The 25,762-nt window shown below is 38.9% G+C and overlaps 6 protein-coding genes across 7 annotated transcripts; 2 read left to right on the forward strand and 4 right to left on the reverse strand.

Moving 5' to 3' along the window:
• Positions 1–4,221: 4,221 nt before the first annotated feature.
• tdp2b (tyrosyl-DNA phosphodiesterase 2b) lies at positions 4,222–7,298 on the reverse strand. Its single transcript, XM_086177617.1, has 7 exons — positions 7,040–7,298; positions 6,648–6,769; positions 5,862–6,011; positions 5,635–5,726; positions 5,358–5,476; positions 5,111–5,281; positions 4,222–4,646 (listed from the first exon to the last, which is right to left on the reverse strand). Exons 1-7 carry the CDS (start codon positions 7,184–7,186, stop codon positions 4,365–4,367), a joined length of 1,083 nt encoding a protein of 360 aa, XP_086033743.1. The 5' UTR covers positions 7,187–7,298; the 3' UTR covers positions 4,222–4,364.
• Positions 7,299–7,521: 223 nt separating this feature from the next.
• On the forward strand, positions 7,522–9,447 carry acot13 (acyl-CoA thioesterase 13). The gene is made up of 3 exons (XM_086177620.1): positions 7,522–7,686; positions 7,766–7,950; positions 9,097–9,447. The coding sequence occupies exons 1-3, from the start codon at positions 7,603–7,605 to the stop codon at positions 9,254–9,256; spliced, it is 429 nt and encodes a 142-aa protein (XP_086033746.1). The 5' UTR covers positions 7,522–7,602; the 3' UTR covers positions 9,257–9,447.
• Positions 9,448–9,455: 8 nt separating this feature from the next.
• c30h6orf62 (chromosome 30 C6orf62 homolog) lies at positions 9,456–13,770 on the reverse strand. Its single transcript, XM_086177619.1, has 5 exons — positions 12,462–13,770; positions 12,145–12,321; positions 11,417–11,542; positions 11,152–11,286; positions 9,456–10,756 (listed from the first exon to the last, which is right to left on the reverse strand). The coding sequence occupies exons 1-5, from the start codon at positions 12,588–12,590 to the stop codon at positions 10,631–10,633; spliced, it is 693 nt and encodes a 230-aa protein (XP_086033745.1). The 5' UTR covers positions 12,591–13,770; the 3' UTR covers positions 9,456–10,630.
• Positions 13,771–13,980: 210 nt separating this feature from the next.
• gmnn (geminin DNA replication inhibitor) lies at positions 13,981–17,205 on the forward strand. Its single transcript, XM_086177618.1, has 7 exons — positions 13,981–14,176; positions 14,448–14,511; positions 15,443–15,544; positions 16,053–16,203; positions 16,279–16,361; positions 16,627–16,737; positions 16,935–17,205. The coding sequence occupies exons 1-7, from the start codon at positions 14,103–14,105 to the stop codon at positions 17,046–17,048; spliced, it is 699 nt and encodes a 232-aa protein (XP_086033744.1). The 5' UTR covers positions 13,981–14,102; the 3' UTR covers positions 17,049–17,205.
• A 1,519-nt stretch (positions 17,206–18,724) lies between these two features.
• LOC147216227 (cilia- and flagella-associated protein 20-like) lies at positions 18,725–20,678 on the reverse strand. 2 transcript variants are annotated; one of them, XM_086177622.1, is made up of 6 exons: positions 20,561–20,678; positions 19,966–20,045; positions 19,769–19,880; positions 19,426–19,614; positions 19,237–19,350; positions 18,725–19,119 (listed from the first exon to the last, which is right to left on the reverse strand). In XM_086177622.1, the coding sequence occupies exons 1-6, from the start codon at positions 20,642–20,644 to the stop codon at positions 19,114–19,116; spliced, it is 585 nt and encodes a 194-aa protein (XP_086033748.1). In that variant the 5' UTR covers positions 20,645–20,678; the 3' UTR covers positions 18,725–19,113. The 2 variants fall into 2 exon arrangements, with proteins under 2 accessions (XP_086033748.1, XP_086033747.1); XM_086177621.1 differs by having other exon boundaries at positions 18,725–19,350.
• Positions 20,679–22,241: 1,563 nt separating this feature from the next.
• On the reverse strand, positions 22,242–25,637 carry LOC147216228 (cilia- and flagella-associated protein 20). Its single transcript, XM_086177623.1, has 6 exons — positions 25,292–25,637; positions 25,030–25,109; positions 24,831–24,942; positions 24,549–24,737; positions 24,235–24,348; positions 22,242–23,206 (listed from the first exon to the last, which is right to left on the reverse strand). Exons 1-6 carry the CDS (start codon positions 25,373–25,375, stop codon positions 23,201–23,203), a joined length of 585 nt encoding a protein of 194 aa, XP_086033749.1. The 5' UTR covers positions 25,376–25,637; the 3' UTR covers positions 22,242–23,200.
• Between the last annotated feature and the right edge of the window lie 125 nt (positions 25,638–25,762).

The raw sequence follows: 25,762 nt of genomic DNA on the forward strand, positions 1-25,762 counted from the left end.
AAACCTAAAAATTAAGTTACAAAAAGAAAACTAAAGTTGCTGACACTTTCATGAGTAGAGAAACACCAGTGCTGCCGCTCAGAAGCTAATTCCTGTAGCAAACAGAAAACTGTAAGTTTTCCCAAAAAATGTGCAGAATCCAAGTAAGACAACTGGAAACTATCTTGTGATCAAACAATATTCGAGGCAGGGCAACACAGTTTTAATCTGATCAAAGAAGGTTGGCTGAAGGTATCGCGATCAGAAGAAAGTACCATTTGTTTGGCAAAGCTATTCCTCTTCACCTTGAATGAAGACACTAGTTTTTGAGGTATATGAAATGTTGCCTCAACAGGTATCTATGGGCAGAAACAGGCTCAGTCCTGAACAGCCCATAGACTAAACATGCTGCAGCATGAATGATAGTACTAATCAAACCAATAATAGCCTCTCTGTTCCCCAGGATCTTGCAATTCTGTCTTGACAAAGCAGGCGGAGGCTGGATCTACACCTGCAGCAGTTACTTCACAGACAAGATTCATTCCAGCATAACAGTAAAATGGAAATTATCTATGGAGATCTACCAGTGAGCAAGGCAGGCACATTTTCCTCAATCTTCCTCTCAGGCTCAGATAATTGTGCAGAGACACTCGTTGTTCAAGCATTTCAGATTTTGTGGCCATCCACATGCAAATAAATGTACTCAGCTTAACCAAAACTGTGACAACTGCTCCCTGGATACATGGTTGTTAGGTAGTTGTGCTAAACCATTAGAACCAGACCAAAATGCAGAATAGACCAGCGCTTCACAAAAACATTACAAGAGCCAAGGTTATCAATCCCCCCGTAGAGGGACTAAATCAATAAAATAAATATTTAAAAAAAATTTTTTTAAAAAAGACAAAAATACCATGGCGTGCTTGGCAAGTCATACTCATCTTGGGCAAATATGAGCAAGGGAGGCAGCCAATAATGTTCAAAAGAAAGAAGAGCAAACAGTCTAAACACATTTGTTTATCTTTACAGCAGTCGACCACTGGACCTGAGCATGACTGCTTCACATCTTGGCCAAACATTTACCCAAAACAGGCCCTTTTTCAGCCTTTGGTTTGTTGTTTCATACATTGAGGGGGAAAAAAACAAAACAGCAGCATACAGAAACCAAGGATGGGAAAGCGTAGCTTCTGCAATAGCAATTAAGCTAATACCTGTAGCATCCTGCCAAAGAACTAGATGACCAGTAAGACTACTTCATTGCATCTTTAGAAGATACTCACAAAGGTTTCATTTATAAAGTTACATACATGAAGGCGTTCATTTGAAACATTTTCAACTTGCCCTGAATCCTTGGCAGCTGCAGAAATGTATGGAACCAGCATGCCTGGACATGAGGTGACCTTTTACTGACTCCTGTTAGGATCATTCAGAACACCTGGGGTCTAATCAGCATCTTGGTGTGCCACCCCTGGCTTAAGAAGAGATACTAGCTCACCACGGAGGAAGTCACTTTTCTGAACTGTTACTAAAACTATTAAAATAGCTGAAAAAATATTGTGCTAGAACAACAATATGAGCATAGTTAACTGAATCTATTGCCAGTAAATATATTCGACTCATCGATGATTTGATCGCAAAATGAATAAGATATCTGGCGGTTGATTCAGGGTTTACTTCTCTCATAGCAATTAGGTTCCTGGTTCAATTCTGACTGGGTCTCCAAATTCTCCTGCCTGGGTTCTGTCCAAAAAACACAAAGTAACAGTAGAAAAAAACAGTAGATTGATTGACAACTGAATGGCCCATAGTTGTGAATGAGAGTGGATGTAATTTGTCTCTATATGCAGCCCTGTGACTGACAGGTAACCGGTCAGGGGTGAACCCCCAAATCCCCAACCCCTCACCCCAATGTCAGCCGGGATTGACTTTGCAACCCTGTCAGGTAGAAATACAAAATGGTCCTTTCATTTCAGCTGTTAGTGTTTGCTGTTTTTCTTTTCCAAATGTAATCAAATTTGAAAAACTGAACTTTGTTGACTTCACAGGTACAAAAATGTACCAGTATCAAATCAAAAAGATTTGGTAACAGGTGGAACAACATACTGGACAAATCAAATGCTTTGACACTATATTGATCAATCCCAACACCTAAACTGTGATCAAATTTGATCAATTATTGGAAGCAGACTTATTGTGATACCTCATGTTGTGGTTGGGTTACATGTACATATGTCAATGTATTTGAAAGCAGCAGAAAAAAAGAGGTCATCCTTGGGGTCAAAATTAGCAGCAGTTATAATTTCAGACAATTACGTCCTTGCTAATCAGCCCCCACTGAGGGAGGCCAAAACCAGTGAGGCCTGTTGTGATGACACCCGCTTCCAGGGAAGTCACATCTGTGTCCTCTCCTGAGGTCAGCGCTCCCTCAGACTGTATGCCCACTAAGCAAACACTCAACATCTGAAGGGTGTGTCATGAAGTGAGGATGGGGTGATTTCTTGATGGAGTGTGGCCACAGAAAGGGAGACAGAGTACTTTTCACCACCAACATTTTGGCGTACTGTTCCAGACTAAATTGAAACTCAGCATTATCCATTTGGCTGCATCAGCTGATATTGATACCTCACCTACATTTTAGGATCAGTGTGTATATTGCAAGCCATGAAAACTAAATATGTATAATTTTAATGTGTAAATAATTTGATCCACTTTGTAATTCCCAGTGAGTAATAAGGGTGTAATATTTGTTCGATTTGGCTAGGATTTCAAATCCCACTTGATTTCAATACAAACAACAGTTAATGACATTGTTTTTTCTGTATCTTCAAGATGTTCCAAATGGCAAGGCTCACAAAACATATCACTTCATTTGATCCTGATTTTGTTTATTTGTTGTCAATTTGATTTTTCTTTCCACTTAAATGTAACATCCCATGCCGTTCTGATGCAAGCTTAAGTTTCAATAACTGATCAGTTTCTAGACTAAAGTTGGAACTGGCACAATCAAATAATGGCAGCTCCATTTCCATCGGCCACCAACCTGATATTGGGCTGGACCACCAAACACACTCAGTATAAGATCAGAACAAATTAACTTTGTCATTCTTGTGTTTCCCTGCAAAAAGCACAGAAAATTAGCTAATGTGAGAGGACAATATTGTGAGTGACATGATGCAGCAAGTTCTGAGCAGATGCCTCACATGTGAGAAAGAAAACTTCTCTGGAAAAACATCTTAATCAATGACATAAACGACAGATGATATCCATTACTCCTTCGGCTCTGAGGCCTCAGTGTGTGACAGCTTACGCTCAATGATTTGCACAAATGGGTCAGTGGTATAAGAATGTAACAACTGAGCCGAACTATAATATGGCTTTAGCCATATTGCCTTGTTACATAATCTTTTAAAAGGCAGACTGGATTTTCACTTTCTTATAGCCATCTATTTCATCTATACAGTACATATATACATATTTGAAAAATATGTATGTGTGTGATATTTCTGTGAAATCCATTATTTTGTTTTTCACCAAATCCCACATTAAAATAAAAGTTATGACCCATTTGTCATCAATGTTAACACATTGTGTTGCGTTGCAATGTCAACATTACACATGGCTTTTGTTTGAATAATGTCCTCCATATGCACTTACAAAAACCAAAGCAATGAAAAATGGCAGAATACAAAAAGGGATACTTAGTTGAGTTTTAATGATACCTGTGATCCTCACCATGACTGACAGCAGTGTTTTAGGGGAAAAAATACTATAAGAGAGAGCTGGAAGAAAAAACATGAAAAAGGTAAATTGCATTTAACCGCTTATTTTATGATGTACCAGCTTGTTAATTGAGTACATGGCTAGAAAGCAAGCTGCTGTTCTTATCATTAACCCATGATACTTTGAAATCATTCTGACTCTAGTTACTTTACATGTTTAATTTTCTGTTGAATAAATGCTAATTCTTTAGTCATGATACATGTATAAAGACTGTGTTGAAAATAAAAAACACCCTTGCCGTAAAAACTTCCAACAGGTTTTGGAACCAATTGAAATTAAATCGCTAGTGTCCTCTTGAGGTCATAAACCAGAACTACAACCATAAAGATCTTTTTATGGGCTAATCTCTGCAACTAATTAAAAGCAAACGATATTCACTTCATTTCACCATGAATTCACTGCACATTGAACAGTAAACTTTTTTTGGATAAAGCGGTGCAATCATTTTCAAAATGCTAGAAAAGTCGGGATTTCAACATTTATTAGTTTCAATGGCTTGTGGTCTAGCCAGCAAAAACATTGAGAAAACATCAATAAAAAATGTAAAACCACCAGGCAACCAACTTGAAATGTGCACTTAACATTAAACTGGAGCATGTTATGTGTGTCTAACCAGCAGCGAAGCTACAATAAATTCCCCAGTGATCACTGGTGAAGCGACCACATTCCAGCTTCTCCAACCCCACCAGGGCCATGTGGTCCGGCTGCAAGCGTGAGACTCCTTCCTTCGATGCAGGCCGGAAGTATATCCGGTCAAAGCGACAGCGGGCGACATAGGGAGCAGTCTTGTTGTTATTGGCTTTGGTATCCCAGGTGTAGCGGCAGTGCTCCTGTTTGCCCAGATACTCCCACACATCACACACTTCATGGGGGAGGCCCACCTTGGCCACCTGACACACAGCCAGCACAGGTATGACATGACATATTAGCTTGGTATTAAATGTGCATTGAATTTTGGCAAAAAAATACCACAATATTCATAAGTACTTTCCAGTATTGTTTTATCTGCTGATGGTAGTACTGAATTTCCCCTTGTATTTTAAATTCTGTGAAGATACATTTAAAAACCTTTTTGGGACATAAACGCAGCATGTTGTTTTTCCAATATTGGTGATTCATCCCAGTTGTTTTGATCATTTCATGCTCATTTCCAGTTCATTTCTAAATGACATCAAGGCTCTTTTTTGAGGGGGAGATCTTTGGAAAGTTGCTCTTTTTGTAGATCTTGGGAGAATGTATCTAAAATTTCTCTGTTGTCCTTTATACTTGACCAAACACCTATTTACTGCTGGCATTTCCTCTGATTTGAGTCAGTAATATTCATTTTGTAGAAAATAACATCTATAATACAAACCTCTGTGTCTCTCAGGTTTGTGTCGCCTCCAAACAGGACAGTGATATCATTGGGTGCATCTTTTATCTGCTTCATCACCTCCCGCAGCTGCTTCATGCGCTCTTGGCTGTGGCCCTTGCAGCTCTCCAGGTGGGACGTCATCAGACGTATCTTATGGTCTTTGAAGGTCACCTTAATTATCACAAACCCCTTACAGGTTTATAACTTAAATAATCTGATAAATTTAGATTTCCAATTGTGCACAAACCTGAGCAACAAGCAGATTCCTCATCATCTGAGTTGATGGATAAGTGACAATCTCGCTCTTCACGAGCTGGACTCGGGACTTCTTTAGCATCATCCCGGTGAAATATCCGTCATCATTACCTGCTCAGTCCAATGAAATCAAATGAATGAGTATCAATGTTGTGACATTATTCAGCAAATATCAGCATATTTCATTGCTCCAATAGTGTGTTTCAGCAGGAGCATTGACCTACAACAAGCATTAGATAATAATCACAACAGCAATGACAATGATTTACCTTCAATGATCAGGTAGCTGACAGCCCGTTTTTTCAGGTATGCGACATACTGTGGGATGAGCTCCTGTAGAAACACCACATCAGGAGTGTATCTATATGAGAAGAACATCTGCCTTTCAAAAAAGCTGTGAGGGGCACTCAGGCAGCACCCTTACCAATTCATGACATCTGGACTGTTCAAATACACTGTCAAATGATGGCAACTAAACACTAAGATGAACACTTACAAGGCTAAATAGCTGCATAACCCTCTGGCGCGTTCTGCAATGTTGACTAAATCAAGTCCATCTACGTTCCAAGAGATGAGAGACAGCCTATTCTCATCCTCCTCTGGGGGTTTGCGCGATGACGAGGGACTGTCTCCAGTCAGGTCAATGCTGCAACATTTCCAAAGAGTTAGATAATTATGTATTATCACCAGTTGGCTGCAAAATAATTGCAAGTCATGGTAGCCAGAGGGTAAAAATCAGATCAATACTGCACGTGCAAAGGGGAAGATATTAAAATGAATAACCACAAAATGCATGTGACGATACATAAATACGTATGAAAAAGATGTGAGAGTATCTGCTTCACTGAGAACATTAAACATCCATCCATCTTCAGCCACTTATCATGCACTCATAGTCGCGGGGATGCTGGAGCCTACCCCAGCTGTCATTGGGCAAGAGGCAGGGTACAACAGTCAATCGCAGGGCTTTTATGGAGACAAGCAACCATTCACTCACTCATTCGTGGCAGTTTTCCCCATTTTTCCAATTAACCTGGTGCATGTATTTAAACTGTGGGAGGGAACCATAGAAACTGGAGGAAACCCACTCAGACATGGGGAGAACAGAAAGGTCCCCTTGTCAGAAGCGCCATATAGATAGATATATTATCTATTTAATTAAACAAGCCCAGTTATCAGTGCCCAAAATTAGTATTGGCTAATTTCCTGTTCATTCTCATTATTTATAAAACACTGATTTTACAGAGCTATGCAATGAAGGTGTTTACACGTGCAGTGTTACCATTCTGCTGAAGGTTGTGCCGCAGCTTTCTGGGGCTTGGCTTTGGGGCTTGTCTCAACCTCAAGAGGCTCTACGTCAAATACTCTCTCAAACTCAGCCTCAAAGAACGAGTTCAACGCTTTCTGAAAAAAAAGGCGAAGGTAAATGAAATTATTGTCGAAATCTTCTTGGTTTATTCAGTTCAGAACTGGAGAAGTCTCGCAGATGAAAGCTGAGACGTCTTCAAGAGAGGAAATTCAAATCCAGTTGCCACGGCAAGAATTCATCAAGACCTGGATAATTGAGAACCTTTAAAAGCAATGATATTAGTTAACCAACCCGACAACATGAGGTATTTCAACACCAAGCGCTCCAGGAGAATTATATTCTCGAAAAACGCCGTGACGCATTACCTCCATCTCCCAGTCATTTTCAGCGAGGTGGCATTGAGCAACGGCACAGTCAGTTCCTGCTATAGCAGCAAACTCCTGGCACAGGTGGGCTCTTTCTTCCTCCAAGTTAAAACCCGTCGGCTTGCCCGACTCAGGGGTATCGGCCATTATATCTTTGACACTAGTTAAACACACAAAACTCAATTGTAAAAGAGATAAAGTGCGTTTGTATACATCCGCCAAGTAGCCTGGGCTGGGAGGGGTCACTGAGGTGTAACAGCGAAATAATTCCGTCTCCCTCCAACGAATAGCTCAAAGCAGGAACTCAAATTAAAGTGAACGTTGACAGTCAACTAATCCATATGGAAGGTGGTATATTGATTTTCTTTTTTTGTATACTTTTCCACGAGAAGAGAGAGAAATATTCGCATGACCTCGACGTAAAAGTAACCACGACTGGACGTTGGGGTGACGTCACTTCCTGTGTACACGAACGCGCCCGGACGAATTTGTTCACGTAGTAGTTTCCTGTTGGAATCCAAAACAAGTTTGACATTGGCTTCTTCTTCAGTTTTTGGCTTAAAATGGTTTCGCTTTCTTTAAATTCTTTGAAACAAATCATGAGAGCGATGGTGGATTCACCGGGTTTCGATAGAGTCTTGAGCAAGGTATAAGTTGTCTGAAGATTATGTCGGTGACTGGTGATCTTTTAGTTCAGCACTGTCACTGTATGGTGTGTGTTTGCAGGTGGATGTTTTGTCTGCAAGCCCAGGGAAGGTTGTGTGTGAGATGCGGGTAGAGGAGGAACACACTAACCGGGGAGGGACGCTGCATGGCGGGCTGACCGCCACCCTGGTCGATGTGATCTCCACCATGGCCATCATGTATAGTGAGAGGGGGGCACCGGGGGTCAGTGTCGACATGAATATAACGTGAGTCAAGGATTATCTCTCTTCTTCAAACTTTTGACTGTTTTTTGCACTCGCTGTGTACAAACCTGTGTGTTCAAAGCAGGACTCAGCGATTTCGATTTATAGTTGGTGGAAAACAAAAAAAAAAAATGTTACTGTAGTTTGTTTGAGATGTGGAAAAAGGTAAACGGTAAAAGAAAATCCATCATACCCTTTTAAGACCCATTTTTTCTGAGAAGTTAGATCTCCCTAATAACACGAGTGGCGTTAGAGGTCACATGGACTCACCAAGATCATCATAAATAGGGATATGACAACATCAATGGTACAGCTATAAATAATAATTATAAAGAAGTGAACTGAGTCGACTGTTGCATTAAAAGATATACAATGATATATTTATTATCACACCAAAACTAGTTTATATTACCTGAAAATTAAAAGATTACTTTCCATAAACCTTGACAGTATTGACAATGAAGCTGACTTTGAGACTTTGAAACCTACCCAACATTTGTAAAAATCACCAGAAAATGAACATTGGTTGAGCTGATAAGGAAAAAATAATAAAAACCTGCCTGCCAAGAAATAAGTCAAACAAAAAGGGAAAGTAGATTAAGGTTCAAAGTGTATTAACAAAATATCTAATTCTTGGAAATGAACAAGATAATTATAATTAAGATAATAATTAAGTAATAATAATCAATTGCCTGAAACTGTTGAACAATTACATAAGGACAGGTGAAACATTACTTGAAAATGTAGTTTTAAATAAACCTGAAAATTACAATAAAAGAGGACTGTCAAATAGATGCAGTCATATGAAATACCACTGTGTGCCTTCTTGCTAAACTGTAAAAAACATGGAACTAACATCCTGTGTCTCATTTAATATTACTTCTATCACTACTATTATTCTTTCAGTTTTTAAAATCAAAATTAATCTATTGGATAATTAACCTTTGGATTTGGAATTTGACCTCATATAGTAATGTTAGATTTTGCTGTGTTGCTCCATTTTCCATTAGCTTTTAGTGATTCTTAATGAAACTCAAATGCAAACATTTCTGTGATCTTAATGATACTCAATGTGTCCTAAAAAGCAGTCTCCTTCAATGTGACTCAATGTGTCCTAAAAAGCAGTCTCCTTCAATGTGTCTCCTATAGATACATGAATGCTGCCAAGATGGGAGAAGATGTTCTCATCACTGCTCAGGTATTGAAGCAGGGACGGACACTAGCGTTTGCCACTGTTGACCTCAAGAACAAGACCACAGGGAAGATCATAGCTCAAGGGAGACACACCAAACACCTGGGCAGCAGCTGAACTCTGCACCCTGCGTGCCCTTGATCAATGTCCTAAGTCTACTGCCGACACTGAGGACTCGTAGCCAAGATGTAAATTAACCTCCACCTGTAAATAGTTTGCGAAATGAATGATGGTTGGACTTATCCTACTCAGAGCTGGTTACTGAATGGCCTGTGTGGGTGATTCATGCACATGCAATAAAAGAAATGGACAAGAGTTCTGCTTTCAGAATTTTTACTGTATTGGTATATGCTCAGCAGTATTGATTTGAGAAATCAACAGAAAAAAACCCAGCAGTTATACACCTTATACCTTCAACTGAACACACGATGAACAAGGTATTCTATGCACTTTGTATTCATTGACAAGCAAGCCTGCAAACCCCAATTTTTAATTTGATTAGCATGGCAGAAAATAATCACTTTTAGTAGGTCAAATTGAACAAAAATAAGTTAGCTTGCAGCAATTTTTGTTAGGTAAATTAAGTTTAAGCATATTTCTCACCTTTCAATTCTCACCCACCCACATCCCCAAATAGAACAAACATAAAACATCAGTTTCAGTAGCTCAAATGAATAGTGCTTAAACGGTGAGGATGACCTTCAACAACTAGCCAACATGTGTCAACTGTGTACTATGCCTTTCAAGTCACTCGAGTTTTAGCAAAGGCCTGCCCAGCATTCTCCAGGAAAGCAAATGACCCCAAATTTTTAAGCGAAAACTAAGGCAGTTTATAAGAAGCAATACCTACATCATGTGATTTGACATGTTGTTCATCTCATTATCATTGCTTATACCGGTGTATTGACACCTATTCACACCTGTCCTTGGTTAAACAATCATGAAAAGTTGTTCTCAAAAACACCATTGACATTACAATCGAGCTTCGACAATCCTCTCTTATGACAACAAGGATATGGAACATGTCCATCTGAGAACAACCATGAAGACCTGTGTTTTGTTTTGTTCCTGTTTGGATGCAACATAAAGAGTTCCTTCAAAGACCGGCGCTGTTGACAGTGTGGCTCCAAGAGAACAACCAACCACTCAAAATCAATGTTCGTGCAGGTTCAAGTAAAATAAAACTGAATGAGTGAGTTGAAGGGAATGAAGAGGGAGTAAAAAAAAATTAAACAAAACTGGGAAACCAATCCAACAATGGCAAAGAGGAGGAGGAGGAGCATTGGAAGCATGAGAAAAAGGATGGGAACTGAATCATTAAGGTCAGGGAGGGGAGAACTAGTGGGTAACAAAAAAGGGAGAGATCCAAGCACAAGTTCAAATCTTTTAAAAAGGAAAAGGTGGAGATAAGTACATCAATTTGCTTCTGAAGGCTTAGGCAGGAGGGAGAAGAGGGGCTTTTCCCTATGTGGCAGGGCACAGCAGGAAGCCTTAATCAGGCATGTATGGGCGGAGGTGATCCTCGATGTCTCCCACACCCCAGCAGGTCAGCTGGTCCTGCGGCAGGTACAGGCAGAGGCTGCACAACTTGAAAACTGTGGCCTTTGTTTTAGGAGTCTGCAAGGATTAGGACAGAAGATAACTTAGGTGGGAAGGAAGGATGGATAGATAAATAGATGGATAGATTAATTAATGAATAAATAAATAAAATTGCGTGTGGGTTTCCAAACACAAATGAATTACCTCTTCGTTTTAGCTTTTATTAACCAAAGGAAATTTCCTGCTAATCTTTACTTTAACTTACCACATTACAAAAGTTGTAAATCAAAACCTGAATGCAAGCAGTAAAAATTATGCATCATATTTACTGCATATTAAACATAAACATTTAAAGCCAACCCCTAGTTTGGAATTTGGATTCCACAGCCTGTAAAGAGCATGGAATGCAGTTTTCCGTGGAGTATTCCAAAGCTTCATAGACATAACGTTACTGGTTAGCAGGACTGACTTACCTGTAAGTGATGTCTATCCATGAAGAGAAATACAGACTGAGTTGGGTTGTTCATCACCATTCCAGCCTTATCTTTACGACCCAAAGCATGCAAGCACTGCTTCTCGTAGTCTCCATGATGAAATTCAAACTTTGCCTATAAACCAAAAGGCAAGAGCATAAGATAAATTTAACTTTTTTCGCTCACCAGTCATGCAGGAGAAGTAATGATCAAATTCATCAGACATGCAGAACGAGAGCAGTCTGAAATAGTTAAAAGCTCGGACCTGAACAGGCCTGAAGGGTTCATCATCAGCACCCTTCCATCTGGAGAACAACAGACACACTATCTTCTCAATATCATTGCGAGGCCAAAGGATGAAGTCCATCTCCTGTGTGCAGCCTATCACATCCTGAGATAAAACAGAACAGGGCATTAATGCATATGGCTGCCATTTTATCTAAAAAGACCAGGTCGCATGATAAAAAAAAAAAAAAGAAACCTTTCAAAAAAATTCAAGTATTATAATATATTATTTCTTAATGCCTACTGAATTACATTTACAGACTTCTAAGGTAATTTCTCACAAATCTAAATTAGGATTTTTACAGATAAAGTAAGATTTCAGACAATCAAAATTGAAGAAAAAAAGCATTACAAGATTGAAACATTTTAAACTGATTCAAGACAATTTGATGCACTCTAACATACATATCCCAGCGAAAAGTAAAGTTAGTGTTCCATTAATATAATGGTACTAAATATATTTTAAACTAAAGACTGAGATTTTTAAGATGGAAAATAGATGTGTTTGGGCTTTGAACAGATTGAGCATTGAATTTGTCGTGCTAATCCACATATATTTTTAGATAACACTCCATTATAGTGTTCTTTTTTTTTTTTTGCTATTTTACTCCTGGCATTTTTCCTGTATGAATTAAAACTTTGTCAAAATAGCTGTGAGATAAGGCTTCTAAAAATTAATTTGGCAAAGTACCACGAGCTCTGACTTACCCTTCGCATTGACTGGTAGCGAGGGGCATGAAGTTGCACGACATCTTTGTGCAGAAGTTCTATTGAACTCTCTAAAGAGTAGCTGGAATCCCGCACTCCTCGTAAGATGCTTTCTTCATAGTTGTTGGTCATCACTGGCACCACTTCAGCTACCTCAAAAAGTGCAGACTTCTTCTTCTGGAACAGAGAACAGCACCAAAACGACATTAGGAATCCTTCTGGGCCAGAAAATAATAACTGCAGCAAGTTCACATGAGACATGTTATGGTTAGAACTGGCGCACTTGTGAGAAATGTCTACTTTTCAGGTTGACAAACCTTTTCTTTGAAAACGAAGGCTATATAAATCTTGTAGTCGAACTGATCGGCCAAAGATTCCCTTTTCTTCCGCAGTTGAGCTCTTAGTCGATTTCTTGTTTGATTTCTTCGTGAAGTTGGGTCCCCCATGGTTAGATTTGATGGTAGCGTCTTCTCTTGTGCAGGATATTTTGACCACACTCTACTTTGGCATTTATGTTGGATAAAGGATAGAACTAGCTACCCTGTGTGGACACAACACATCAAACAACTCTAGATCTGTGAAATACCCACTAACTACCAACTGAAAAGTCAACAAACCAAAAACAAAACTAAGTCATTTTAATTTCTGTAAATGGGCAGTGTTGAAGGAGGGGAATGATCAACAAGCTAAGACTACATCTCCTTACAGCTTGTTCAAAAGCCCATGTTTTAAGACTTCAAATGCCAAATGGGTTTTCCTCAACCTGCCATAGTCGGGATTACAGCGGATATGTAAATAGAGCAACTCAAAATTTGGAGACGAGACCCGCTGTAAATGTTAATGAAATTAACAGCTAATACAAAAACTCATTTTTGCTCGTGGTTTAGAGGACGACAGAGACTAGCGAGCAGACAAATCTGGTTTGGATAATTTCAGAGTCCCTCATCCATGGCTACCGTTTGGTGTGTATTTCGCTGTAGAGGCTGCGTTATGTGCGTGTTACAGACAGACTGGGGATACAGACGAACATGGCAGATAAATACGAATGCCAGGAGATCTTGGCACCGGGTAACATCGAAGGCTACTGCGAAAGTAACTTGACATTTCCTTAACTTTTACTGCCGTTTGTTTGGCACACGGCCTGCGGTGCTGCCACTGTTGATAGTCATGGTGCGGGCGTATTTTTAGCGCACTAGCCAGTGTGAGCTAGCAAGCTAATTTTGGGATCCAGTTCCGACACTAACTAGTAGTGAACCAACTGCACAGCTACATCTTATCTTCTGGCTGATTAGCTTAACTGAGGCCCGTGTGGGTGGCTAGCTAGCGTACAGTCATCTTTCTACGCGTTTACATTTTCTCGCCAGGTTCAATATGACTGCCAGTGTTGTGAGAGTCAGGAGACCCGCAGGCTTTACAGACTAACTGGTTTTGCTTGAGCTCAGCATTTTAGCTACGGGCGAAAATCAGCCAGGGAGTCAACAGGCGAACCAACGGACAAGATGAATGGTCAAGGAAACGCTAGCTGAACAGATATCGCCCCTGTCTCCGTCGGAAGTTTCGAGGTGTTTGCTGTGTTTGTTCTCTTTCTCTCCTTTTCTTCAGTCGTCACAGGCTCCGACTCGCCCCGCCGCATGCCATGTCAAGATAAATCGACAATCCAGCTGAAATCCCCCGTTCTTTCAGTCGACGTGTGGCGTGTTCGGTCTCCCGGCGGGCCCATATTGAACAGCGTGTCGTCCAGCGTTTTTTTCCGTCAGTTTTCTTTTCTTCTCTTGCGGGTTATAGTGCGGCTAATAATGGCACACAAAAACTCGTCGATTTACAGCCTCCCCAAAATGGCTGCGCAGGAGGACTACAAAGATGTGACGTATATTGACATGTGACTTCAGGAGGAAAAAAACAACAGCGAGAAAAAAAACGTTGCCTCCTGTTAGAGTGACGTCATCACCATGTGACCGATGGGCGTATTTAAGACGCTGGCGCGAGTTTGCAAACACGTTCGCCAAAAGCCTTCAGACCGGTTTCTTCTTCGGTAAGTACATTAATATTAATTCGTACCAATTGTTAATACTTTATAATTTGGCAGATGCTGAGATTACCAACGTCACCCGAGCTGAAAAAAAAAACATTTAAGACCCTTCTCGATTGATCTAACCACCCACTTTCCGTTATGCTAATGCTACCATTTTTGTTAGCTAAAAATTCAAACGTATGCTGAATTGTCTTTCTTAAACGTCTCTTACGAGAAACAACCATATGTGCTATGTATAAATATACATATACATATATCGTTTGTTACCCAGGAACAGCAAGAAAATGAGTGGGAAGCTAAAACGCGGACACCAGAAGTCCAATGAGAATGTTAAGGTAACCGTTTATGTTTACGGAAGACATTGAAATATCGACTTACTAATGTCTAAATGGTTATGATGTTCAAATGATCATTGACTAGTTGGCCATCAAGCTGTTGGAGTTAAATATTGGCTCACATTTAACTAATCTAATGCAGCACAACATTCACCTTTTTTTAAATAACAAATTCGTTTCTAATACGAGAGGTTTAATTTTGGAGGCTGGCTATGTGGTGCTGCTAAGATCTACTCTCTAACGCCAGTCCATGGTGGTCAATTTCCTAAAAGAATAACTGCTTGATTAAATTGAGCAACTTCAGTTTTTTATATTGATCTGATTGGACATAACAGCCATTTCCTTCTAAATTAAATGTTTGCCCACTTGTTAAAGATGAAAAGCACACCTGTTAATAATGGCTCTTTGAAGTGACCGGTTGCTCAATACTGTTACACATACTACTGATTCTTGACATGTCAAATAGTGGGACATCTGAAAGAAATGTCAGCAAACTTGTCTGGGTGCAGCAATTCAACACTTATGCCATGCCCAAGCTCCCTTAAACGTGGCCATTCATTTGGTCATAACAGTGACAGACAAACATTAACTGAGTTTGTTGACTGCCCTGTAATGAACCTTAAAGAGCCTCTTTCCCATGGCTGTTTAAAGCCTGAACCCTGCCCCTGTTCCCACACCTGGGGTTGCTGCACATGGCAGTATTGTTAAGCCACATCATGTATGCCCTCTACCATGGTGACTGTGTAACTAAAGTAGAGACGCTAAGCCCTTGTGAATAGAGGCTGTGAAAATAAAACTGCCAATGCTTTTACTTTCCTGTGTGACCCAACTTAGTTTCTCAACTTTCCTGGGAACTGATTGGATCTGTTTTTAGAATGATGTCCATTTTTTTTCCCCCATTTGACTTTTTTTTTTTTTTTTAAACTTCCAGGTCTTTTTCACACCATCTCAAAAGGGAATGGAGCCCACCAGGCAGGCTCTGCAGGTCATCCAGCCCTTAGCTGTCAGCAATGACTTGAAAAGGTCAGCCCAGGTATGTAGTGATGGTAAGATGTTTGATGCCAGTGTTTTTATTTGACCGCAGATTCATATAATCAACAGGCTAGGAGCTTGGGAACTGGACCAGTAACCTTTCATTTTTAAGATGACTGCTCTTCTTACCTGATCCATACTCCCCTAAATGTCTAAGATCAAAACATTATGTTAAAAAAAAATGTCCACATGTAAGTTGAGTGTCTCTTTGATTTTGACACACACTTACTGTAAAAATATTTTCTTTAATGAACATTATTGTCACCTAAGCAAGTAAAATTACAATAAGAAACATTAAGGAGAAAATATTTTTCCTGACTATATTGGCCAAAATTAATCAAATTACTAATCTGCTGTCACTCTACTGTGATACCCTCAGTCATGGCTCATTGCCACAGGTGGATAGAACTCTAAATTTTGTCTGTAGTTTGGAAAAATGACTGATATGCCACAAGTTTTTGAGTTTTTTTTTCAAATAATTTAACCTGGAAAAATTATTTTTCCTGTAGAAAGGAAGCATACCTAAACGGAAGCAGTGGAGCACAGAACAAATTCGGGGGCCAAAGCGTGTAAAGGCGGAAGTCAAAGCCACACAAACTGGAGAAAGTCATTGTTCAACAGATGGCTTGTCCAAAGAAGCTTATGAACTCATGGTTAAAGGTGAGGGAATCTATTTGCCTGGAACAATAAATTGTATGGTCCAATTTCTGACCTTTTCTACCTCCCCCGCAAAAGAAACAACACCTTCAGCCTACTGGAAAGAGATTGCTGAGGAGAGACAGAAGGCATTGTACAATGTTCTACAAGAGAATGAGAAGGTAAGTTAATAACTGAGAGAGGGCTAATGTTTAGCTGTTGCTTTTGTTGTTCCCATGCTGAACGTGCTTTAGCAGCTCCATCAATCTGAGTATCAATTTAGTTTGAAAGTAACTAGTGGTGATGAAAGTTCTGAAAACAAATCTGCCACCCCAAATCTCATAAAACAATTTAGATACTTGTTGGTTAACAGTACCTATTATGACATCAGAAGCTCCCATTTGACTTTTTTTTTTTTTTTTTTTTTGTAAAATATTTTCTATTCAGTTGCACAGAGACATCGAGGCCAAAGATGAACAGATAGCACAGCTCAAGGGTGACAATGAAGAACTGCGGGAACTGGCACAACATGTTCAGTACATGGCTGACATGATTGAGGTATGTATTCTGTCCTGATTGATCAGTCTTCCATTTTTTCATTGGTGAAATAGAACTGCAGAAAAGTTGTTTAGCGTCGGATTTTGAAAGGGTCTGTCCCAATAAATGAACAAACCGTCTACGGGATCAGACCACTTATAATTGCGGCTTTAACAGGAGTAGGGACTTTGTCACTGATTTTATATATGTGTTTTAAGAGGCTGACTGGGAAGAGTCCTGACAGTTTAGAGGAACTGAAGGACCTCGCCCTTGATCTGGAACAGGACCAGGATGCTATCAATGAAGAGCCAGGTCTTTGTGAAGATAACTGACAGTGACTCAGAGGAGGGACAAACTAAAGCTTGACCGATGAGTGCAGGACCCCTTGACTTCACATGCGCAAAACAATAATAGGAAGTGACAGGGATGCCCGCGCATTCCTTATCGCAGCAAATCACATGTTCTGAAAAAGCTCTTTCAGTGCTTTTTTTTTTTTTTTTTTTTTTTTTTTTTTTTTTTTAAATCCGTATCATTTTGTGTGCATATGAATAAACACTGAAAACCCTGCATCATGTTTTTGACAAGTGACTTAATATTTTCTTCTGAGGTCCCATGTCTGTAAATACATAGCATAATGTAGCAGGCGATTACCATGGCAGGGAGACTGTGTGATACAACAATTTTCAGAGTAAAAGTTGAAGATGATTATGAATAGTCATCCTGTCTGAACTGTAACAGCCGGGTCAGAATATACTCTTGATATCCAGTAAAATAGTGTTTCAATGAACATGCATCGAGCTATGTTGACACTCCCTGATCAAAGGACAGTACATTTGGGTTCAGGGGGGAAAAAAAAAACTTACAAATATAGGTTTAACCAGTGGGTGAGCTATGCCTGCACAAGCAGAAAAATCATGAGTACTTAATAGTTGTGTCAAAGTCAAGTGTTGTAATTTCAGCCATTTATATCGATGAGATTTTTTTTTTTCTGGAAACTAAATATTGAACTGTAAGATTTACAGTGAAACAGGGTCATGTCACTATGACAGTGCTCTCGCATGTAATCTGTATTTAATGGTTGTAAAGCAATCCAACAGTGCTTGTGGATTTGGTTTGTATCCCAGAGAAAATCTTAAACCAAAAAAAGGTTTTTGTAAATCACTCTTATCACAGCTATAAACCAAAAAAGTGCTAATCAGCCTGTTCTTGCATGAGGCCCAGTAATAGCAATATTTCAAAACAGATGGTATCGCTGATACAAGCATGTGGCCCATGAGGTAGCAGCCGGTCAGTTTGGCCCAAAAGGGTCATGTCTGTATCCTGTCATAATATAAAACCATCCAGCTATATCCGACAGTATGAAAAAAGCTGATTATTTTCATTTTAGACCAATTGATTCTCCATCCCATTTCACAGTTGAGCCCTCCGCCTCCATGGTGTCCCTTTATAATCCTTTCATGTTACAACAGCAAGGCAGTAACTACACATTTTCGAAACGTCTGTAGAAATTATGGCCATTACAGTTCACTTGGCTAATGGTAAAGCTGTCACCATACTAATTCTTTGTCTAAGTCTTTATCTTCAGATGTCTATGTGTAAGTTATAGTAAATATGCTATGTAAGGCATGTCTCTTTATGTCCAATTTGAGGTAAAAGGTTGCAAATCTCAGCTGATATGTTGACAAATAGTAAAACTCATCAGAACAATGTTACCAACTGTGGTGGATATGACATTTCCGTCAGCTACATGGGGTATAACTTGGAGCTAAAAATGAAAAAAAAAAAAAAAAATCACAACACAGGACTATTTGTATAACTTGAAGGTAACATTAATGTATAGGGAGAGTAACTCACTTATTCTTCCTGCTGCTTGTATGAGTCTTTGGTTCAAGGGAAAATTCCTATAGCCATTGCTGATAATGATAATAAAAATCCTAAAAGTTCCAAAATTAATCCTTTAATTTATAAAATAATCATTTGAACTTTTGACAAAAAGACCCAACCGTACATATGCAACTGCTGAAAGGATCATTACTGGAAGCTGTTTACCACAGCTTTGGATCAAATAAAACTTTAATACTGTTCAACTGGCAGAAGGTAGCTACTTCAAAAAATAAAATAAAAATGAATATGGAGGGAATGAGCTACTGCCGTTCATATTGTTGAATTGAAAAAAAGGTTTTACAAAAGTATAGAAATACCATAGCAGATATTTCTGAATAACACATTGAAAATTCTATAATGTCAAGATATTAAATTTGTGATTTAGTGGTTTATAGTTTTGAGTGATATATAGAAGAAAAATACAATAGCTATAAATACAGTCCATTTACCATAATCTTACAATGCAAACTTCACATCTGGGGAGCAGTGTGGACTGGGAGGTGACTGGAGGATCTAATGCTGAAAGATAAACATTTTTGCAAAAAAAAAACCAAACATTTGAATTTTCATTTTTGAAACCATCCATTCTAACTATTGCAATCACAATCCCATGTTCTAGTGTGCACGATGTCTCACCTTGTTCATATGACTCGGGACAGGCAGGAAGAGCTTAAACTCTGCTGGAAGCTCTTCCTCTGTGTACAGTCTATCTGAGAAATACACCCGTCTTATTCGACAGTTTGCGTGAATCTGAAAGGAAAAGGGATCAGTTTTAGAGTTCAAATCTTCATCTCAGTCACAGAAAGAATCCGTCCTGTCACTTACCTGAACACGTAGTGTCTCTATATAGTTGGTTCCATAGGCCATTCTGGTGAAGTCCGACAGGTTGAACTGGATCTGGTTCCAGCCATCGTCCAGCCCAATGGGCATGGTGCAGATGAACGGCTTCACTCTGGTCGTGCTCTGATAAGTGCTTGCTCGAAATCGCCGGCGAACATTCTGATCATCCAACACCTGAGAGTCATACACAGAGGGGGAAATAGAGAGTAGACAATGTCATCATGAACCACTACAGTTCCATTAGAATCCCATTGGCCAAAGTCTGGTTTGAGTTTGTATTGCCGTTGATTCTTGGATGTAAGTATTGAAACAATGCTTGAATATTTACCTGGACTTCGAAGGTGAAATCCTTTTTGAGGTTCTTGATGATCATGACCAGGAAAGGAAGTTTGATGCCCAATGTTTTCTTGGGGTCTGCTGGACAGGTTATGTAGGTGGTGCTGTAAGGCAGGCAAGTAAGCTGAGTTGGCAGAATGTGAAGAACAATGCTCACCTTCATAATGAGCTCAATGGACGCAAACTCACCTGACATTTGTCCCTTCTACCTCCACCGCCAGTGAATGAATATCATTATCTGTGATTCTCTTGATGTGTCCGTTCCTCACCTGGGAAAGGTTAGTACCACTAAATCACTGTTCATACAAAGAATAGTTACTGCAGCAAAGAAAAAAAAATTGTTGGTCCCCTACAAAGCAACCCATAATACGAAGCCATTTTACCATTTGTTTGGGATAATATGTCATAAATGGTTAATGAATTCCTTATCAGTGATCCAGATGCTGTGATAATTATCTTAAAAAAAGCAGTACCATTAACCTTCAATTCGCTTAAACATTACTATACTTTATTTCTCATTCTAACTCTTGCCACTAAAAGCAACCTCTACACCGTTTTATTTTCTGCTGTAACATCAATATAGAAATAAACAGAGCAGAGGCTGCCACTCAAGTGCAAAATAGCTCTGTAAGAAAAATGTGGGTTTCAGTAACTTGCTAAAATCTGAAACTGTGCCCACTGAGCTCCCCAACGCAAAAACATTTATGACATTAATCCCAAGACACATTACTGGATATCAACACAGGAAAGATCAGTTGAAGGTGTTTTCGTAACATCTGCTTACCTTTGTATCCCATATCTGAAGAGGTTTGCTGCCAATACTATATAAAATGGACAAAAATCCACTTTGGAATGTGTTTTTAAACATGTTGTCAATAAGCCTTATTTTTCCCACTTTTTGTGTAGAATGTCTACAAGTATTGGCAGCACGCTTAAAGTTCGCTTACTTTATTGCTTGTGCGCAACACTAATACTCTGTCTGGCTGCCAAGCATTCTGGTTAAATAAAAACTAGCGCAGCAGCTGTTCACAGAGCCAATTCATGGATATTCAGCCTCTCCTGTGTGCCATCACAGCAGCTCCTCCCAGCGACTGCCACTATGAAATGGGATGCTGTGATGGAATGCAGAGAAGAGCGGGATAGTTGAACGGTAAGGTCATATCAAATAGCAGACACACATTGTCAATAATATAGTATCACTGTTACTGAACACTGCAGTGCTGCTAATAAAAATAGCATCTGCTGTGTGACAAACAGCGGGAAAGGCATATTTGAGATGACAGACGGAGAAGCTGTGAGAGGTAATCAGGGTTGTGGATTTAAGAAATCTCTGTCCATTTGGAGGCACATCTGTCTGTGTGGACATCTCTATCCAGTTTGATAGTAAAGCTGTGATGAACACGGGGCAAACAATGTTCCCAATCAGTGTTGTGAGAGGGGAAACTGTGATATGGCACACAGGATGCAGCATTCCCATCCTTACTGTGAAACAGGAAGTTGTGAAGTCCCAGGTTACACAGGCCGCCAATACTATCAGTGTGAATTGGTACTGCAGCCCAAAGAGAAGCTAGGAGTCAGCAATTAAGTTGTAAATAATGACCATCTCCATCACCTTGGCAACAAGTGTTAAGGGAAACTAAAGCTGAATGAAGACCGAGAATATTCAGGGAATATTTAGGAAGAAGGGAACTTGGTGCGGGTACTACATCGTCATAAATTCCCACCAGATTGCTACAAAATTTTCAGATGAAAATTGTTTTTGTTTTTGTTTTTTCTCAATATTCTTGAAATCTCAATATATTTGTTTCATTAACTGGAATTAACTAAATTGGTTTTACAAAATATTTTTTTTCCAACCTGTTTTTTGTGACCATTTGTAATATTTACTGAGAGATCATTGACATGAACATTAAGTATTATACCACATTTAAACTTTTTGTTTTGTGACTTAATGCTTTCTAAGGAAAATTAACATTCAGAGAATCTATGACTTAGAATCACATAACATTTATGAAAACTGGATTAACATTAAAACAAGAAGGTTGATGATCTAATTGTCCCATGGTGAATACACTACATCAAAATCTCTTATAAGTGAAGTAAAACATGAGGTCATGGACCCATAAGTGTTGTTTGAAATACATTTGCAGTTTTCTTCATTTCAAATATACCAAAAACAATATCCAAAAGACACCCCATTTTGCAATTAGCCGTTACTGCAAATCTTGACTTTCTCAAAAAAATTTCTAAACGAATCAAACGAATCATGCTGGCCACTGAAATGAAAACATGTTAAAAAGGAGGAAATGTAATGTTTATCAGTGATCACTCATTTATATCGTATTGGACTGTGAGGTGTGAAAATTCTTGGGTCACTTTTGCCAGGAAGCGGGTGCCTCAGATCCATGAGCAGTGAAATACAGTCCTCTGAATATATATATATAATATATATGATATATATAATATATGAATATATTACTGATCTTTTGCAGCTACAACATGGGCTATTTGTTTATGATGATTAAGGGGGCTTAATGTAAAATTGTTTGAAATTTTTTGGCGTATAAGGTCCAGATGGTTAAGGATAAATTGGGTCAGTGCATGGTCTGACTGGGTCTTGTGTTAGGAATGTGAAGCCCGAATGCCCCGACCCAACAGAATCACTACCCGGCAATGTGTTTGCAGAAAAGACGTGCAACTAGAAGGTTCAGTACAAACAAAACAACAGATACTAATAAAAAGTAAACTCCAGTGATGAAAAAATAAATTAAAAAAAAAAACAGAAAACAAAACCCAATTTAGTAGAAAGAACAAATGAGACCAACTGAATTAGGGGTTTTAATACTGTACAGCTATTCACAACATCCACATATTTTACTAAAAAGCAAAAAGAATCCCCACATTAAAGTAACATTCACAGATGAAACAAAAGAAAAAAAAAAACAGCATAAAACCATTACAACTTGATTTCCCAATAGGGCCTCTAAAAGTATTTGTGAGTAATTAAGCCATTATCCAAATAAAAAAATAAAAGAAATAAATTAAAAATTATGCATTGGGTGACTGAAAGCCTCTTACATGAAAAAAAACAGTGTTTTCACACATATATCATGACTAAGCACATTTTGAAAATTAGATCTATATTGGACTTTTATCCAACCATAACTCATAACATATAAATGTTGATTTATTGATTTTCAAAGGCTTATTGGAGGGCACTTTCATGATAAAAACATGGATACATTTTATAATGGTAACACACTGCAAAAAGTGAAAGGAATAGAAATACAGAAAAAAACACAAGAACTGATGACTATGTATAACCGTGTTAACAATGATCAGTAATCAATCAGAAAAGGACTGAACCTGATCCATAATCTTTGAACTCACACTTCATATCCAGGGGAAAGTGTAGAGCGAAGCTCTACTGCTGCAACAAACACAAATAACACAGATATTTAATTTTTCTCTCCAAAAATATCAGACTTTCCACTTTTGCTTAATCAATTTGTATCCTTGGCCATATGATGCAATTATGCAAATTCTGCATAAAGGACTCTGCAGTGCTTTTTTTGGACACATTTGAACTGTTGAAATACTATCTACCACATATTGGTGGTTAGGTTCCTGTCAGGTTATGGCCTATAAAAAAGGGACTTTCCTTGAATTGGTAGATATATTTTTGCCCTTACATGCTCAAAAACGTTTGTGGGACTAACACGAGTCTAAAAAGCTTGTAAAGACTGGTCAAAACTAACCATTTTTATCTAGAAGTTTCTTACAAGCCACAAGGACCCTTGCATGAAGTGTCATTCATGCAACTCAGAAGTGTTTGGACAGTGAAACCTGTTGCTACGTCAGAGCATGTGAGAATATCGCCACCCGCTGGTGAAACTAGCAACGGCATCTCTAACTTCAAGAAAGTTCAGATTTGCTTTCTTCTAATAAACCGCACAATAAAATAGGTAAAAATTAATGAACATGTGTCTGCGTAATCCCAAATATCACATGGCTTGAAAAACTGACAAGTACTTAATATACACTATATGCAACACTTGTTTACACTTGTACATTCCAGAGATATATGGTTATGTATAAAGAAATGCAAAAATAAACACAAGAATGTTTATATTTTATTAGTATTGTTAATATTACTTTTTAGCTTAGCATATTGTCATTTTTATAAGTCTTACTTTGATTTAACTACCTCTAGCACACTGTTCACTTTTCTGCTGTGTCAATTGAAATTTCTCCACTGTGGGCAAAAGAAAGGCATATTCTATTCTATCCTATAATTCATTATTGCTCTGCATATTAATTTAACAAACAAACATACATGTCTTTAATACTGTTAGGTGTCTTGACCATGTTACGCATATTAGAAATACTTCTCTGAGATACAAATAATTAAGACTGCGAAAAACCGTCATTAAGGACTAAGTGAAGGGTGTGCCTCACCTTTGCTTTCTGATTCTGGACAGGCAGGTAGAGTTTAAACTCTGCTGGGAGCTCATCCTCTGAATACAGCCTGTCTGAGAAATAGACTCTTCTTATTCTGCAATTTGCATGAATCTGAAAGACAGACAGATCAGTTAGAGACAGAAATATGTTAGTAGTCATTGACATTCATTGGAGATTATTCTAATTAATTCAGTCTATTAATGAAAATGATATCCATGAAAATCTGCTATCGCCTTTCGTGTTCCTCAATGTCCCTCTGAAAAAGTTCTATACTGTCAATTTATATGTCAAAATATCATCTAGTCACCTACCTGTACACGCAATGTCTCGATGTAGTTGGTTCCATAGGCCCTCCTGGTGAAGTCTGACAGGTTGAACTGGATCTGGTTCCAGCCATCATCCAACCTCATAGGCATGGTGCAGATGAACGGCTTCACTCGGGTTGTGCTCTGATAGTTACTGGCTCGAAATCGCCGGCGAACATTTTTATCATCTAAAACCTGAGACCAACAGAAGGTAACATAGAGAAGCACATGTCACCATGAGCCCAAGCAGGTATGAAGCAGGCATTTGGAGGATGTCTAGATAGGTACCTGAACTTCAAACGTAAAATACTTCTTTAGATTCTTGATGATCATGACCAGGAAAGGGAGCTTGATCCCTAGTGTTTTCTTAGGGTCTGCTGGACAGGTTATATAGGTGGTGCTGTAAGGGAAGCGTCAATGTGATGTTGGAATAATGTCTTGGGAGGTGTACTCATCTTCATTATGAATTCAATGGATAAAAACCCACCTTACGTTTGTCCCCTCTACTTCCAACACGAGTGAATGAATGTCATTATCTGTGATCCTCTTTATGTGGCCGTTCCTCACCTGTGAACGGTAAGCATGACTTAATTGCTGTGCATGATGCAATCATGTCTTGGTAATTTTGGCAAAGAAATTTAGCACAACCACGGCAGGGCATAAAAACCCAGGATAATGGCGTTAGCATTAGCACAACTCACCACGCTGAGCTAAAGTTAAGTTCAACGCTTTTTCCAGTGGCTGCTTACCTTTTTGTCCCATATCTGAAGAGGCTTGCTACCAATGCTATATAAAATGGACAAGAATCCGCTCTGGAATGTGTTTTTAAACATAATGAAGGCGTTCAGTCCGTTTTCGTCGGAATCGAAGGCAGCAAGCTATCCGTATGTTTGGGGTTGTTACCTCCTCGTAATGCTAATTCTTCGTTTCGCAGCAGAAATTGAATTAAGAAAAAACGTTCCACTTGTAAACAATTAAATAAAAATCAGAAGAAGATTTGATTTGCTAATATCACTGAATATACGGATAGAGAGATCACAAGAAGGAAAAGTACGCAGCGATTTTCCTGTTGCCTAGGACCGAAACCTCTTCTTGTTCCCCTTCGGATGATAAATGTTGACGCACCTCAGTCGCCAGGGCAACGAATGACAATCATCATGTTGAAATGCTGCTGAATATTTGTGCACAACTACCATGGAAAGTAAACCTTTGACAAATAA

Source organism: Fistularia commersonii, chromosome 30, assembly GCF_037954325.1.
Source record: "Fistularia commersonii isolate RoL2024-O1a breed Wild chromosome 30, RoL_Fcom_v1.0, whole genome shotgun sequence".
NCBI lineage: Eukaryota > Metazoa > Chordata > Actinopteri > Syngnathiformes > Fistulariidae > Fistularia > Fistularia commersonii.